Below are 16,785 nucleotides of genomic sequence, written 5' to 3' on the forward strand. Positions count from 1 at the left end.
GCACGTGAGCCGAATAAGTCATTGAATCAGTCTTAAATTAGTTGCTAGTTTCTAGGAAGAAGTGGTCTTAGTTGTTGAGTTTAATGCCCATTGTTTTAGGGAATTAGTTTTTTTTTTCCTTTTTGCCTATTTAAGTTGCTTTGATTATCAAATGTAATCATCCACTCTTGCGTGAATTAATAGTCTTTTTTGTTCTTTTGCATTTTCTGTTCTCTTATATTAATAACTTGAACGAAATTTTTGTAACGTTTGAGGTAGGAGTTTTGATTTTTAGTTGGGAGATAATAAATAATTTAAAAAATTGGATTGTAATAAGTAAAAATTGGGTGCCAATAGTAGCTATCAAAGTTGGACATCTGATGACGTCATCTTGAAACTCTCTAGAGAGCTCTAGAACCCAAATTCCAGAAATCTCCACACATCCCTTCAAATACCGACTCTAGAGATAAACTGGTTGTATTGATTTTGCTGTTAATTGATCTTTGAAACAAACTTGTTAGATTTTTGATTGAGAAAAGAGAGGGAAGAGATGTCTTCATGTTTATCAAATCTCAGTGTCTATCTTCCCTTCTCAGCAGAGAAGAACACTCCTTCCAAGCCTCTCCACTTTACTAGATTTTCGCCATTTCTTAGACCAATGTGTAGAGATCACTACAGAAGTATCAAGGCAATTGCAAGAGGAGGACAAGGGAGAGAGGACCTTGATCACTTGCAGAGATCAAACAAGCGTCCTCAACCCACTCAACCCAAGAAGAGAATTCCTGCCCAAGTTCCAACTATAGGTAACTCAACCAAAATTTCAAGAAATAAAAACAATAAAAAACTTTTAGATTGTTGATTTAATGATCACAAGTGACTAACTTTTGATTGAATTTTTATTTTTATATATATAAACAGGGCTATGGGACAGATTTCCCACAGCAAGAACAGTGCAACAAATGATGGAAACAATGGAGAGAATGATTGAAGACCCATTTGCATATAGTGGGACTTGGCCTTCTGGGGTGCCAAGAGAGGATGTTGGAGGTGGTTATAGAAGAGGAAGGACACCATGGGAGATAAAAGAAGGTGAAGAGGAGTACAAGATGAGGTTTGACATGCCTGGTATGACTAAGAAGGATGTGAAGGTGTGGGTAGAGGACAAGATGTTGGTTGTCAAAGCTGAGAAGAAAAACAACACAGAAAGTAAAGAAGAAGAAGAAGAAGAAGAAGAGTGGTCTTCAAAGAGTTATGGGAGTTATAGTAGTAGAATTGCTTTACCTGAAAATGTGGAATTTGGGAAGATTAAAGCAGAGGTGAAAGATGGGGTTTTGTACATAATCATTCCTAAAGCCATTGTTTCCAACAAGACTTTGGATATTGTTGTTCAATAGTTTCAATCTCAATCAAAATAAATTTAATTAAATTTTTTTTTTTTTGGCTAGATTTTACATTTTTCTATTTAAAATAAAAAATTTCCATTAAAATGTAAATTTATACGTTTTTGGGAAATATCTCTTTCAAATTAGATGATTTTAAAATTAGATTGGTGTGTCGTAAGTAAAACATAGCGTGTGTGTGTTAATAAAATATCTCAAATTTAATTATCCTTTCCTTCCGGAATTTGTGACCCTTGCTTTAGTCCATAATAACAAATAAGAGGGAGAAGTGCGCACCCCTGCATACATTATCAGTGACCAGTGCTTTCTTACTTCGTTGATTCATCGTCACTGCAGTTTACAGTTACAACTTACAACCGAAACTTTTCATCCATTAAAGAAATCATGCTCAAAGCAAACTTCAAACCTTTCTTCTTCTCTACCATCCCTAACAAATCCATAATTCCATCTGTATCCAGTTCTCTTCTCCAAAGCTCACCAACTGTTCGAGAAAATGCCTCACCCAACACCACCATATTCCACCAACCAACTCCTCTCTTCCTTCCAACCTCGGCTTATGTTCACCTTCCCTTCTGTAGAAAACGTTGCCATTACTGTGACTTCCCAATTGTTGCTCTTGGTTCCTCTTCGAACCAAATTGAAGACGACCCACGGATCACAAATTATGTTCAACTCCTCTGTCGAGAAATTGAGTCCACCAAAGCAAAATCTAACAACCACCCACCTCTCGAAACAGTTTTCTTCGGTGGCGGGACACCATCTCTTGTGCCACCTAAACTTGTTGCATCAATCCTTGAAACATTAAGATTGAAATTTGGGATGTGTTCCAATGCTGAAATATCAATAGAAATGGATCCGGGTACGTTTGATTCGAGGAAAATGAGTGAATTGTTGGAATTAGGAGTGAATAGAGTCTCTCTTGGGGTTCAAGCATTTCAAGAAGAGATGTTGAGGACATGCGGCAGAGCTCACGGTGTCGATGAGGTTTATGAGGCTATCGATATTATTGGGTCATGTGGGTTAGAGAATTGGAGTATGGATCTTATTTCTTCTCTCCCTCACCAGACAACAGAGATGTGGGAGGAGAGCTTGGAACTCACGGTAAAAGCGCGGCCTACCCATGTGTCAGTCTATGATTTGCAAGTCGAACAAGGCACCAATTTTGGAGTACTGTAAGTCAAATGGTTGTAGTGATAGTAGTTAAAAAATCAGATTGTTTTGGGTGTTTTGGTTTAATGAATTTGAATTTGGTTCAACTACAGGTACAAAGCAGGGGAATTCCCTTTACCATCCGAAACACAGTCTGCAGAGTTCTATAAAATGGCTTCGAAATTCCTCTCTAATGCTGGATATGAGCATTATGAGATCAGTAGTTATTGCAAGAATGGGTACAATTGCAAGCACAATCTTACATACTGGCAGAACAGGTCTTTCTACGGATTCGGTCTTGGTTCTGCTAGTTACATTAATGGAGTGAGGTTCTCGAGGCCAAAGAAGATGAAAGAATATATGGGTTTTGTGCAGAATTTGGAGGATGGGGTGGTGGACACCCATGACGATAATCATGCCGATGCCAAGGACATGGCCATGGATGTTGTGATGCTTTCTCTTAGAACCGCAAGAGGACTAGATGTGAAGTCGTTTAGGGAAGTATTTGGTAGCTCTCTTGTTGTCTCTCTTTGCAAAACTTTCAGACCATATGTAGAGAGCGGGCATGTGGTTGCCTTGGATGATAGAAGAAGAGCTATGTGTGCAGATGAGTTTAGTTCTGTGCTATTAGCTGAGCCCGAGATTGAAGAGGCGGTTGCATTTATTCGGTTCAGTGACCCAGATGGTTTCCTTCTATCAAACGAGTTGCTATCAATTGCATTTGGAGTTATATCTCCATAACCGTGGGATCTCATTTGTAGTTTCAGAAAAAACATATAAGTATTGTTGACATAAAGGTTATGGCAAAGCACCTCATTACCAAGCTAGACGATCAAGAAAAATATGTCACCTCGTCTTGGGGCATCTACATGGAGTTGAATGACGGGATCTTTATGTAACTCTCTTGTGTGAAACAACCATAACCGTAGATTCAATCTACTCAATTTATATAAAGCTGAATGATTCAAGACTTTAGTTTGTTAGGTAAGTAGTAACTTAGAGATTTGCGCAGTAAATGTTTAAATCTAAAAGACACCTCTGTCAATACATGAGAATTTCACTTTTTTTTTTGAAAATTTCACTCATGTGGGGAATTTCTGTATAATTTATGAATAAAATTTATTGCATGGGACTCACCTCATAATTTCATTGGAATTTTATTACCTCCCCTTATCAATTGCCTTCTTATCACTTTATATAAGTTTTTTAGGTGGAGTAAGTTCGTTTAACCTAATTAATGGTAATTACAGTTTTCTTTATAATTCTTCATTACAGGTGAAATGAGTTATGCCCTTGTATTTTCTATCTGATTTTTTATCTTTGCTCTTTAATGAACAAAGGAAAGTAATGGTTGTAAAGATGGTGAAAGTGGATGACAAGCAACCATGTCTAAGAGGATGAATCCCTTAGTTATTTACTTCCAACACCATGGCTTCTCTCATAGTCTTTCTTTCATTCATCCTCCAGAAAAAAAAAAAAAAAAAAGAAGAGAAAAAAAAAACTATTCATTCTTTCTTCTTTATTTATTATTTGTTTGTGGTCTTGTGAGAGTTATTTTGAATTAGAACGTTTATTCATGTTTTGAAGGTATTCTATGCAATTGAGTTTATTAGTCCCGGTAATTGATTATGCTGTCTTCAAAGGGATACAATTGCTTTATCTAAAGATGTATCACAACAACCCAGTGATATTGAGGGCTGTGTGCCTCAGTGTATTCACCATGGGAAACGATAAATACCCTATTGGGTTTGCATCTTGAAAGCTTTTTTTATTTATTTTTTATTATAAAGCTTTTTGCGCTCAAACGTACTTTTTGGATCCAAATTGCTATTTGAGAGTTGACAAATATTTGAGAAGTGCTTTTAGCTCCAGCAGGAAGTTGAAAACAGTTAGAATGAGAAGAGCTTTGAACACACTTCCTGCTTCTAGTGTTTGCAGGTAAATTACAGGAACATATATAATTTTTGGATGATATTGCCTTTACTTAATTAGGCCATGAAAATTAAAATATCACTCACCATACTCTTAAGATACAAGTAAATGACCAAAAAGATCAAAACATGCATGATGCATCCAACATAATTGCGATACATGTAAAGAAGTTATTTCACAAAAAGCACCTCTCATCAAACACTTCTATTGCTTCTGCTTCCAGCTTTTGTGCTTCTACAGTTCATGGAAACAGAACCCCACAACAAACCCAAACAGACCCTAATTCTCTTTCCTTTTCTGGTTTGATTTGTAGATGATTCATAGAGCCACATATTGCTTAATTACATCAATCTCTTCGGAAACTCAGTATGCAGTTATTCATTTTTGATGCATAATATCATTCATGGGATACCAAAAATGATGATAATATATTGATATGGCTGTCCAAGATTAAATAGAACAGACCAATTATATTTCTCCATGTGGCAGAGTTGAAGTGAAAAGTATTTGTTGCTGCCTAGGTGCACTGAAAGTGATGCTCCATCCAGCCCCACCATTGTACCAACCTATTATTCTACCATATGATCAGTGTTCTAGTACTCGGTGACCCACCAGTCTCACAGTCCAAGTTGATCATTTGGCAGGTGGACCATTCATATTAAAGGGTGTTGGTGTAGGGAAAATCCTCTGTGATCCTGGTTAGAAAATGAAAAAGTATTTTCTTCTTAGTCAAGTTATACTTCTTGTTAGAACAAAGTTCCTTCTGATGTTCCTTTAATGGAACATCATTGACCCTAGTTAGAAAAGAAAGTCTTTGTTTTCTTTCAATGATTCTGGATAGAAAAGAAAGTATTTTTATTTCATTATTCTATTGTTTAGATTCCATCTTTAGGGATAACCTCTTAATGAAGCATCGTATGATGCTACTTGAAAAAAAGAAGAAAAAGATCTCTTACGTTTTTTTTTTTTTTTTTTTAATTCTTTGGTTAAATTATATCTCTGGAGACAACTTATTATCAATTAATCATGTATAGATCAGTTTCGACATCAGAGATATAATTAGAAAATTTGGTTTGCAAAACTGGTTTTATACTTTTATTCAAAGTACTTGCATTGTGTACCACATCTTTAAGCTGTTCTGTCGTATTAAAAAAAATTCTAAAGATATGCGTGAATTCACTAAGAAGTATCTAAAAATTTACCTATTTAATCTCCATTTCTCTCTTTCTTTGGGTGTATGTGTGTGTTTCTATTGTGATTTGACAAGAGAAGTAACCCATCTTGGGCGCTATTATGACGAAGTCACGATTGGTAGTTTGTTTTGGAGAGATGCTCATAGATTTTGTCCCTGACGAAGCAGGGGTTTCTCTTGGGGAGTCAAAGGGTTTCATCAAGGCTCCTGGTGGTGCCCCTGCTAATGTTGCTTGCGCCATTGCTAAGCTTGAAGGTTCTTCCGCTTTCATCGGCAAGGTTTCAACTCTCTTTCACCATTATATATCCTTTTATTTTTTTGGTTAATTAGCAAATGTCAACTAATTTTTTTCCACAGGAACCCCTTATCTCTATTAGAGTATCAGAGATAGGATACCTTGTCATAAGGTTCATATTGATACATCATTCTTAGGCATGGTGACAAAAATCTGCGATTTTTTAAAATTACCGTGATTAAATCTTGATTTCTTCAAAAAAAATCGCCAAGTTTTTAAGAAATCGACAGTTTTTTGAAAAAATCACCAAATATTTTTATTTTTAGCATTTTTTTAGTGTCATTTTATCACTTAATATATGGAATATATATATTTCTTTACATTTTTTATAATTAATTAATTTTTTATTAAATTTATCTGCTGTTTTCCAAACTTGATCGACTTTTACCGATTTTTTCTGAAGCTTTCCCTTGCCGAATTATTCCTGAACCCCAACTTTGTCACTATGTTCTTATGAAGATCCCAGTTTATTTTGATTAGAATAGGAGCATGCACAATGCTTTGACGTGCTTTTTCATGGACCATTTGGTAACTGCAATTCTATTCTGGTTCAGTATAAAATATAACTTTAGATCTAATGTAAGTCTATTAGAAGAGAACTCCATTTAATTTTGGTGGTATGTTTGTTGGATAGTTAAGCTTAATAGCACAATTTGTCGGTCTGGTGCAAGTATGTGTGAGCTTAATATTAAAGTCATTAGCCCATTGATGCATATTAACTTGAACCAATCATGTCATGTATCATCATCGTTGTCATCATCATCATCATCATTGAAAAACCTTATCTAAAAAATATAAGGTCGGTTGGCCAAAATGATGTTCTTCCATTCTATTCTATGTAAAGTCTTGTCTTCTATTATTGTAAGTTTGTTTTATGCACTTTCGCTATCTCAATTCCTCTCGCTTTCTTAGAACTATCAACTCATACATTTGAAATCTAAATTTGAAATAATGGATACAAATATTTATCAATTAATGTTCTTTTTTCCATGTTCAATTGTTTGCTTCTTTATGGCTCAGTTGGGTGACGATGAATTTGGGCACATGTTGGTTGATATCTTGAAAAAGAATCGTGTGAACATTGATGGGGTTTGCTTCGACCCTGAAGCGAAGACTGCACTTGCATTCGTCACATTGAAGAAGGACGGAGAAAGGGAGTTCATCTTCTACAGGAACCCAAGCGCAGACATGCTCTTGAAGGCGTCAGAGCTTAACATGGAGCTGATCAAGCAAGCCAAGATTTTCCATTATGGCTCCATAAGCTTAATCTCTGAACCATGTAGGAGTGCTCACATGGCTGCCATGAACGCAGCTAAGGGCGCTGGTTGCTTACTTTCCTATGATCCTAATTTGAGGTTGCCGCTCTGGTCCTCACCTGAGGCTGCTAAACAAGGGATCATGAGCATTTGGAAGGAAGCTGATATTATAAAGGTTTAAGATATTTTTATTTAATTATGTGTGATTGTAAATTTTTTTTTATATGGAAATTAATTTTCTGAAAAAGCATTTTTAAGAAAACAGATTTTGTCAAAAAATAAAAAAATAAAAAATTAAAAAAATGCTGCAGGATTATTTTATCACCTTGATTAGAAAATCATTTTCCTGGAAGGTCAGGTTTTTAGATTATTTTTTGAGTCGTGATAAGCGGACTACCCTACCACACATGGCATACTCAATCAACTCCCCTGACATGACATGTGCGAGAACCGTAGATCTGTACTCCTTGGGATACATGACTGCGCATCCCCAAAAGATGTGCAGTTGTGTATCCCGAGGAGTACAGATCTACGGTTCTAGCACATGTCATGTCAGGGGGACTCGATTGAGTATGCCACGTAGGGTAGTCAGATTATCACGATTCTTATTTTTCTGCCAAGTGAAAAAAAAATGTTCTCTTGAAAAATGATTTCTAGCGAAATGTACAATCAGATGTGCAAATCACATTTTCCTTTTGATTTTCACATGCAATCATATAAATCCTAAATTTATATAATATAACCTTGTTTAATCCACGTAGGTTAACAACGAGGAGCTGGACTTCCTAACAGGACAACAGTCAACAGAAGATGTTTCATCATTGTGGCATGAAGGACTGAAATTGTTGGTTGTTACTGATGGAGAGAAGGGTTGTAGATACTTTACTAAGGTTTAATTTCATTTTTTTTCTTTAAAAATTCATATAATTTTAATTTAGTTAATTTTTTTTTTTCTTGTTTAAAGACAACATTTTTTTTAATATTTTAGAACTTCAAAGGAAAGGTGGATGGATACTCAGTGAAGACAGTTGATACAACTGGGGCTGGTGATGCATTTGTTGGTGCATTTCTTTATTCGATCGCCGTCGACACTTCTCCACTTCAGGTTTTTCTCTTAAAATTATATAATTCTATTTTTCGTAATGTTTACGGGGTTTTATTGGAATTATGCAAAGATATTTTTGTAAATATTAAAAAATATTAAATATTATTTAAAAAATATGTTACTGCACAATGACAATAAAATACCTTGGATCAATTACCATTTTCCTGAGAGAGAATTGTTTGTTGTTTATAACGGTCATTAAAATAGAGAGCTACTATTGGTACCCCCAACTTTTACTTATTACACCCCAATTAAAAATAAATGGATGAGAATAAGTAAAAGTCGGGGAGCCAATAGAAGCTTTCTCAATTTTTTTTTTGCTAGATTTTTATTTTGTGTGTTTGGAATTTTATATGAGCCTAATCAAAATTGTAAACAACTACTAAAATTGTTTGAACGAGTGTTATATATAATGTTTTGAAATGTTGAGATTATCGTTTGAGCCAAACCTTGGTAATGTTTGAACTGTGCGTTTTAATCTTTAATTGGGGTGTGATGAGTAAAAGTTGGGGTGCCAATATCATCTCTTTTAAAATATGACCACTATAACTATAGTTAAAATAGTTTTCAAAATTTAATAATGTATTTTTATTGGTTGTTACTTCCATTATTTCTGTTCAAAATTCGAACATGATTTAAAATAATTGTTTTGGGAATATATTTTATTTCAAAATTCACATTTTCTGATTGTTGTTTATTATATAGGATGAAGAGAAATTGAAGGGTTCTCTTATGCTTGCAAATGCGTGCGGAGCCCTTTCTACTACTCAAAAGGGTGCAATCACTGCTCTTCCAGACATGTCGACGGCTCTCCAACTCATTGCCAAGGCTAGCAAACCCCAATTGTTCTCCAACTTATGCGGATGCATTAAAGGAAAATAGTTCCTTTTGTTGTCTTATGAGGTTGTGTTGTATTTCTTTTAAATTATATTTTGTTGGATGTGCTCTGGTGGTGGTGTGCTTGTGAATTGTGGTAATGGCGTGCTTGTGAATTGTGATTGTCTTTAAGCAATATATATATATATATATATATTTATTTTTTTGCAAATTGGAACAAAAGAAAGATTTGAATATAAAATTAATAATGAAGATAGAGTCGTGCTGGAGCAACCTCAAAATTGTACCTCATATCGCACATCTTGGTATGAAAGTCTATAGGAATCATAAATGTTTTTCATTGAGATGATGCTTTTTCACTTGTATGTCGATGAAAGACATCTATGATCCTTATACATTTTCAAGGCAGGATGTGCGACGTGAGGTACAATATTGGGGTCACTTCAGGATTATTCATGAAGAAAAGCAAAGAGCAAGATTGACCCCTTTTTATTACATGCCAGGGCACACATCTTGAGTCCTGACATTCATAGCAAATTTTGTTAGAGGGGCATTTCTATCTTTTCACATAATGTACGACTTTACCTGGCGAGGGGAGAAGATGAGGGCATTTGGGTCATTACCCTATTGATTTTTCAAAATAGATCGAGGTCAAGGGGCATCAGTTTAAAAACACAGGGTGGTATCTCTAAGACTTTTAAAAAATCTCTAAAGTATTAGAATTGCAAACATGAGTTTTTGGATGGATGCCAAGTCATAATTGAAATCATCTGAAAACTTTGATTGATGGTGATCCCATGAGCATAGCTTTTCTTTACTTGTAATTATTTATTTATTTTATATTTTCTCTTTTAATACTTTGTTTCCATTATATCATAAAGTCACAATCATGAAGAAGATTCAAAGTTCCTTCATGTCATGTGGCCTCTTTTAAGTTTTAATCAAACAAATTTAAGTGCGTTTCTTCTGTAGTTAAGATGGTGACGATAGTGTTTAGGTGTCAAACAATCGATAAATTAGTTCATTATGACGAGGTGACTATTTAGAAAATGATAATCAAGTTCAATACGTCTGCTAATAAGAACAACATGATGGATTTCACAGTCGGCCCAATTCATTTTCGTCATTTATCACCAAATCGACAAACCAAGACAAATACGTTCTGTTCTCAAGTCGATTGTCCATTATCATCATTAAAGCTATATCTCAAAAATTATTCGATAGCTGAATGAATCTTATTCCTCTGTTCAATTATTTTCAAAATTGTGTATGATTTTATTACAAACTACCTCAATCCACGTTCATTTGGATCATCCGATTGCTTTTGCTCCTTTTAGCCATTTATCTCATTTAGTCTAAATTAAAGGCAATCATGTTCATAAAAGAGTAGTTTTTAATGGGTTTGTTTCATGATTTTGAATTAATTGAGTATCTTGTTTAATTTGACCATTTTGTTTGAAAAATAGTGATGCGTGGGCACAATGAATGGCTTGTCCCTGAAACATGGAAAAACTTGATTTAGGAGATGAGGTGTTTGGTTACTGATTCGAGTCTATTTCCCAAGATTTTTTGGATTGATTTGAACAATATGAAGCATTTTTCAAGCCGAGATTAAGTACTAGAGAGTTCTACTCCCTGAGTATATTTGCAACTCATATTATATAAGCCATTTTATTGGCAATGGTCAACAGATGAGTAGCAACCAAACACAACCTTAAGAGCTGAAACATTTGACTTAGCGCAACACATTAAAATTGAGAGTAAGGGGTGTAAACATGTCGAATTTTTTTGAAATGTTGATAGTTCTAAGAGTTAAGAATCAACTTGAAACTCAGACAAGTAGACTCAACTAAATGGTTTCAGGTACAATTGATCTTGGGACATGATTTCAGTCTATTTGAGGAGTCTCATTCAAAATCTCCAACGTGAAAGTCCAAAATGGGAACGATATATTTTTTATACCAATACTAATAATATTAATGAACATACAAATTTCCAGCCAAATCTGCTCAATCTGACAGATTTTTGAATCGGATTGAGTTATAAATTAGCTGGAAAGAACAGATGCTGGTGCTTGACGATATTGCATTGCAACGCTGTTGTATTGGCCAGGCCTTTTATGCTTCTTTATTTCACTCATTCTTTCTTCTTCTTCTTTATGATGAATTGGATGGGGTTTTTGTCTTACTGAAAAGGAATTTCAAGTTCAAATCTATTACACACGCATGAAGACACACCAAATCAAACACAAATGTCACTGATGGACACACGGTCTAGGCTGGCATAAATGCATGTGTTGTTCAATAATAGTATTGCAATGAAAATGATATGTTCGTGGTGCTTCTCACATTTCGCATTTATAAATGGCCATTGTGTCACTTTCAATTACTTCCGCAATTGAACAACTCTTAAAAACATGTATTATAGTGGGTTCATCCATATAAAGAAATTTCACGATAATAATCAGTTTAAAGGAAATCCAAGTAAGATGCAAATATAACTGTCAAATATTTTCTTTATAAGAATGTAGAAATATAATACAAGGGTAGATTAAGTTCATAACAACTTCATATACATAGATTCACAATTCACGCTCGTCAGTCCTAATTCTCAGGTTTTCAAAAAGCTGAGAATGAATGGCAAGCGCGTACCTTGTCCAATACATAAGTTATTTGCTGCATAGCTGTGGTTGCTTCGTCCAATACATAAGCACCTCTTTGATTTTGGACCTTCTATAATTAAAACATCCGCCTCATTCCATATCCAAGAAATGGGCGTCATCACTGTAATTGGTTAATTTATACCAAATTACCACTGAAACTAGAACTCCAATTCACCATGATCTCTAGTTTTCGATTAATTTGGGAGAAGGAATAAGGATAAAATACGAGACTTCCCATACCAGACTCTATATACAATGTGTTGGTCGGCATTTAGTAATTATTTACATCCTCCTTCCATTAGTCAGATCATGTAGTCATGTACAAAGAAAAGGGTATCGGTGACCATGAGAGGCAAGTTATCGATATAAAGATAGAAATTTCTAAGGTTTTCCTTTGCAAGAGTTGATGTGTCTACAACTTCACAATTGCTAGTGAGAACCCACAAGTCTTTTGAGCTAACTCTCTTTAAGCTACCTCGACAAAAAGGGCAGGATTGAGATCGTAGATTCCTGTTATTTAAAAGTTAAAAGATGTATTTTGTTGGTAAACAATTGAGTGTTACGAGAAAATTCAATAAGAATGACTAATGAACACGGGTTTTTTCCGTTACCAATCATGAAAGCAGCTGATGCACATGGAGTGGCCACAGTTGGGCAAAACCATCTTAATACAAGCTTCCATACAAATACCACATTCATCTTCTCTCTCTGGATCCTTATTGGAGAGTTTCCATCTCTCTTCGACACCCTTCTTGTCGGACACCTCCGTGCACCAACTTCTCTTATTATTATCCTCCAATTCTGTTAGGTCACCTTCTAATAGCCGAAGAGAAGGATATATAACAGCTGCAAAATTGTTCAAATTTTGCAAAAAAGTTGTAATTAGGATATATGTATCTAAGATTAAATGGAAAAAAAAAAATAGAAAATAAGAACAGACCATAGAATTCTCTAAGTGTTGCTCTTCTTTCGTGCGAAGATATGGTTGTCTTCCCATCAACATGTACCTGTACAATGTTGCGAAACTTAAATTTTTTGATATTTATTAATATAAGGGAGAGAAAAAATTGTTGAATCCCATATAACGATCCCTTCTGATTTCCCTAGATATGAAAACAATCAAATTTTAATAGGAAGAAATGTGGACCGACCTTGTATATAAGTATGTGGAGAAGGCCTAGATAATTCGGGAGAGTATCGGTGCAACTGCAATCCATCCACTCAATCAAAAATAGAAAGAAGGGTGTAAAAGTGCTATAAGACAATCTCATTTGAAGAAATTCTCCACCATAATCTCTTGGTAGAGCTGCTGCTCTGCAAACCCAATTTCCAGTACAAAATTTAAATTAGTTTGCTTCATTAAGGAAACATCGAAATCGTCTGATTATACTGCAATTGAATTGAACCAACCAAACAACACAAACCCTATTGGGGAAAAACCAGAATTAATCTTCTATTTTGAACAATATAAAATGTGAAATCCAAATGTTTTTTTTTTTTTCATTTTTCTGAGTTCTTTAGGGGAGGTGCTGAAAATGTTGAAAATGGGTGATAAAAGGCTGTAACACAGCTTCATCTATAGTCCTCCCTACCAACTCTCTCTAGTTAAACACCAATATTGAACCAACCACATAACAAAAGCTCAACCAGATATATATATATACTCCCTAAAAGATAGAACAAATTCTTCACTATTTTACAATTTAGATTGAAAAATATAAATGGTTTTTTTGTTTTTTTTTTCATTTTTTGTTGAGTTTTGATCAACAGGAGTTGCAAAAAAAGATTCTAAAAAAGAAACACATATTAACTGCAAAAAATAGAAAGAAAAGTAAAAGAATCCAAGAAGGAGAAAAGGTAAGAAAAGCTTACAGGGTATTGGCATGTTGTATATCAGCTTCAAGAGCTTTGATAGATTCTTTGTAAGAAGAGTTATTGGGCTGTTTCTGCCACATCTCTCTCTCTCTCTCTCTCTCTTTGTTTTCTGAAGAGAAAGCAAGAAAAAAGAGAAAAGTGGGGAACAAAGGATGGATTGGAAAGGAGGCTTTTGTAGGGAGAATTTTAGGATAATTAGAGAGAGAGAGAGGGAGAGAGAGACTTTTTTAGAAGGACGATAAGAGAGAGAGCCGTTTGCTTAGAATTGAATCCTTTTCCCCACTTCAAGTAAAGAAAGGGATGCCTTCTATCTTTCCTTCCCTACTTCCTTAACTTAAATCATTTCTTAGGATCTGTTTGTTGGTTGGAAAATTTATGCAAAAAACTATTTTAAAAAAAAATGTATTATCAAACAAATGATTTGCCAAGAAGAATGGGTCACCCACGATCAATTGTACATGGAAATTTAGATTTCTAAGAAAATTTGATCAAAAGGGCTAGAGGTTAAGGTAAGGTGAAGTGACCTTACATTTTGCTCTCTAGTAGGAAATTATTTTTTCTCAAGAATTATAAGAAAATAAATTTACTCAATATCCCAATAAAAAAATTGGGTATTGGTGTAATTTAATTTCTCAAGAAAATAAGAGCAGGAGATACAAGTATTATTTAAATATTCTCTTAAAATTTAGAGTTCTCTCAAATCCTTTTTTTTTCTTCAACTTTTGTACAAAATCACTCTCAGAAAATCATTTCTCTCATTTGTTGCAGATAAATAAATAAAAATAAACAAAATGCCCTTAACCAATCTAAACATGAGAAAATTACTTAAAGGACCCTTGCGGAGGGCTTCTTTCTAATAGTCCTCTTAAATTTTCAGCGGTAGCTTAGCAAGACATTTGGTAAATGTTTCTTTTCTAAATGGTCCCTCAACCCCATTCCCTCTATTTTCTGCATATGAAATACCAAAACTACCATTTTCTCATCTTTTTCACCTAGTTAGGTTTTCTAATGGCGATTGTGATCATTTTCAACAATCTTTGATCATGAATAACGAATGGAGAATGATATTCTCTTAATTTGGAATATCTAGACATTTTTTAATTATTTATTTCGATGATTTATAATTAAAAAATAAAAATTGAAGAATGAAGTTGATATTCAAATTTTTTTGATGATTATATTGTAACTTTTAATATGCAACCATAATTTATGCATTTTTGGGTCTTTTGATGAGATTTACCAACTATCGAAGTTGGAAAAATGGGGAAAAAAATGAAAAATCTAGTTCACATTACAATGTCGAGTTCACTACTTTTTATTTAATTGCTGTCGAGTTTAACGATTTTTTTTTCTTATGAAAATATTGTCGATTATAGGAAGAGGAAACCTATAAAAATATGGAAAACAATATAGATGTTAGTGATCCTTAATGAAATGATCCGATCCAACAATTGGAATAAAATTAATCAATCAATTTAGTACTCTTTCAATGAAAAATAAAAATAAAAAAATCAATCACCTTTATTAGTAGGTGATTGATTTATTTCTTTTATATATTTTTACATATTCATCTCATATATTAATTGTTTGCTGAGTTTTTCTTTTTAAATGGATAATAATTTTCATCAAAATATATATCAACTTGAAATTTAATATCAAGTTGGGGTGGGCAAAAAATTCATATGTCATGTTTTGGATGGACAAGGTAGTAGGTGGCATCAATCCAACGGTTGGGAGATCTTAGAGAGAGAACCAACAAAATCAGATCATCAAGATAGGTATCAATTACTTAACAAGATCAGAAAATAATAAAGATCAACGATTGGTGGGTATTCCAAGACCTCACTCCATGCAACTTAATCTGTGTGAGGTTGGTAACTGTCAAAGTTCAGTAGTAGTTGTGTTTCATAGTGGAAGTCTAAGCCATCGAGTCAACTATAACTTGATATCATCTTTGATCAAAGATCCTAAACAAATGCGATGATCAGAAATCAAACACCTGGAATCGATTAAAAAAAAAGTAGTCAAACACTTGGAAATTTTCTATTAATAATTATGGAAAATTTATGGAATCATGGAAAAGATTTAGGGCTTGTTTGGTTCTCCAATTTTTCAGTTGAATAATTTTTTTGGGAGTATTTAGGGTGTTCATGTTATGGTTTTTTTTACATGTTCATTGGTAATGGCTTTTGTTAAAACAACTTTTGTGGAAAGTCCAAAATTACATTTTTGAGAAGTCTTGTTGAAGTTGTTTTTGCCCAAGAGCCACTACAAGAAGCTAACATCGAAAAACATATGTCATTTCACCCCTCATTCTTCTTAACTCATCGATTAAATAATAGAATCAATTCGAGTTTTTTCTACTATTTCTTCATCAGTTTCTATAACAAACAAGGTTCTCCTGGATGCAGTTTTTCAGACTTTGAACTTTTACTTCTCTTAAATAGAGAATCTTAAAGTAGAAACTGAAATTTATAACAAGACATGTTCCTAAGCATTTTGTTAAACATTAGAGATATCACGTGTTTTTTAACTGATCCTATTCTCTGATAGACCAATATACATGCCTAAGAATTTAACCTCTAATAAAAAATTATTTGATTTTCTTCTCCAAATCAATCATCTTCAATCCCAGGATAAAATTTTTTGTTACTCTCATCTTCAACCTTAAGATTCTATCTCTTTCAACAATTCTTAAGAACAAGATTAGATTAGTAGAAAAATGAATTTTTGGACAAAAAAAAATCAATTAAGAGTTTCTATGAGACATTGAAGATGAAGTTAAATATATTTAAAGTGATTTACTTTTAAGTTAACATCTTGAAGATGATAGATGTTTTAAGGTAAGTCTTCAACATTTAATATGTTATCTCCTTCAACCTCCAAGCATCAAGAACAAAATAGGATTTTTTTTTTATTATAGAAAAATCAAAGATTTTCTCCAAGACATTAAAGATGATGGATTGAACATGAGGTTGAATGGGTTAAAATAATTTACACTATATATTAATAGCTTCAAGATGACAAAAGAACATTCATGAATATAGTAAAAAAAAAAAAATTTGAAATAAACTCATTTTCAGTAATAAAAAAAAAAATGGAT

The 16,785-nt window shown here is 33.7% G+C and overlaps 4 protein-coding genes across 4 annotated transcripts; 3 read left to right on the forward strand and 1 right to left on the reverse strand.

Annotated features, from left to right (window-relative positions):
* Positions 1 to 442: 442 nt before the first annotated feature.
* On the forward strand, positions 443 to 1,416 carry LOC147400920 (small heat shock protein, chloroplastic-like). Its single transcript, XM_086441982.1, has 2 exons — positions 443 to 782; positions 898 to 1,416. The coding sequence occupies exons 1-2, from the start codon at positions 530 to 532 to the stop codon at positions 1,371 to 1,373; spliced, it is 729 nt and encodes a 242-aa protein (XP_086298108.1). The 5' UTR covers positions 443 to 529; the 3' UTR covers positions 1,374 to 1,416.
* Positions 1,417 to 1,498: 82 nt separating this feature from the next.
* Positions 1,499 to 5,928, forward strand: LOC147400921 (Radical SAM superfamily protein). The gene is made up of 3 exons (XM_086441980.1): positions 1,499 to 2,551; positions 2,642 to 4,466; positions 5,821 to 5,928. Exons 1-2 carry the CDS (start codon positions 1,764 to 1,766, stop codon positions 3,267 to 3,269), a joined length of 1,416 nt encoding a protein of 471 aa, XP_086298106.1. The 5' UTR covers positions 1,499 to 1,763; the 3' UTR covers positions 3,270 to 4,466; positions 5,821 to 5,928.
* Positions 4,493 to 9,918, forward strand: LOC147400922 (putative fructokinase-5). Its single transcript, XM_086441981.1, has 5 exons — positions 4,493 to 5,930; positions 6,968 to 7,378; positions 7,965 to 8,093; positions 8,192 to 8,308; positions 9,014 to 9,918. Exons 1-5 carry the CDS (start codon positions 5,754 to 5,756, stop codon positions 9,188 to 9,190), a joined length of 1,011 nt encoding a protein of 336 aa, XP_086298107.1. The 5' UTR covers positions 4,493 to 5,753; the 3' UTR covers positions 9,191 to 9,918.
* Positions 9,919 to 11,634: 1,716 nt separating this feature from the next.
* Positions 11,635 to 13,979, reverse strand: LOC147400923 (E3 ubiquitin-protein ligase AIRP2-like). Its single transcript, XM_086441983.1, has 5 exons — positions 13,680 to 13,979; positions 12,959 to 13,121; positions 12,748 to 12,814; positions 12,419 to 12,653; positions 11,635 to 12,317 (listed from the first exon to the last, which is right to left on the reverse strand). The coding sequence occupies exons 1-5, from the start codon at positions 13,760 to 13,762 to the stop codon at positions 12,110 to 12,112; spliced, it is 756 nt and encodes a 251-aa protein (XP_086298109.1). The 5' UTR covers positions 13,763 to 13,979; the 3' UTR covers positions 11,635 to 12,109.
* Between the last annotated feature and the right edge of the window lie 2,806 nt (positions 13,980 to 16,785).

The sequence above is a fragment of the Akebia trifoliata genome, chromosome 5 (genome assembly GCF_017979445.1).
Source record: "Akebia trifoliata isolate Shusen 1 chromosome 5, ASM1797944v1, whole genome shotgun sequence".
Classification (NCBI taxonomy): Eukaryota; Viridiplantae; Streptophyta; class Magnoliopsida; order Ranunculales; family Lardizabalaceae; genus Akebia; species Akebia trifoliata.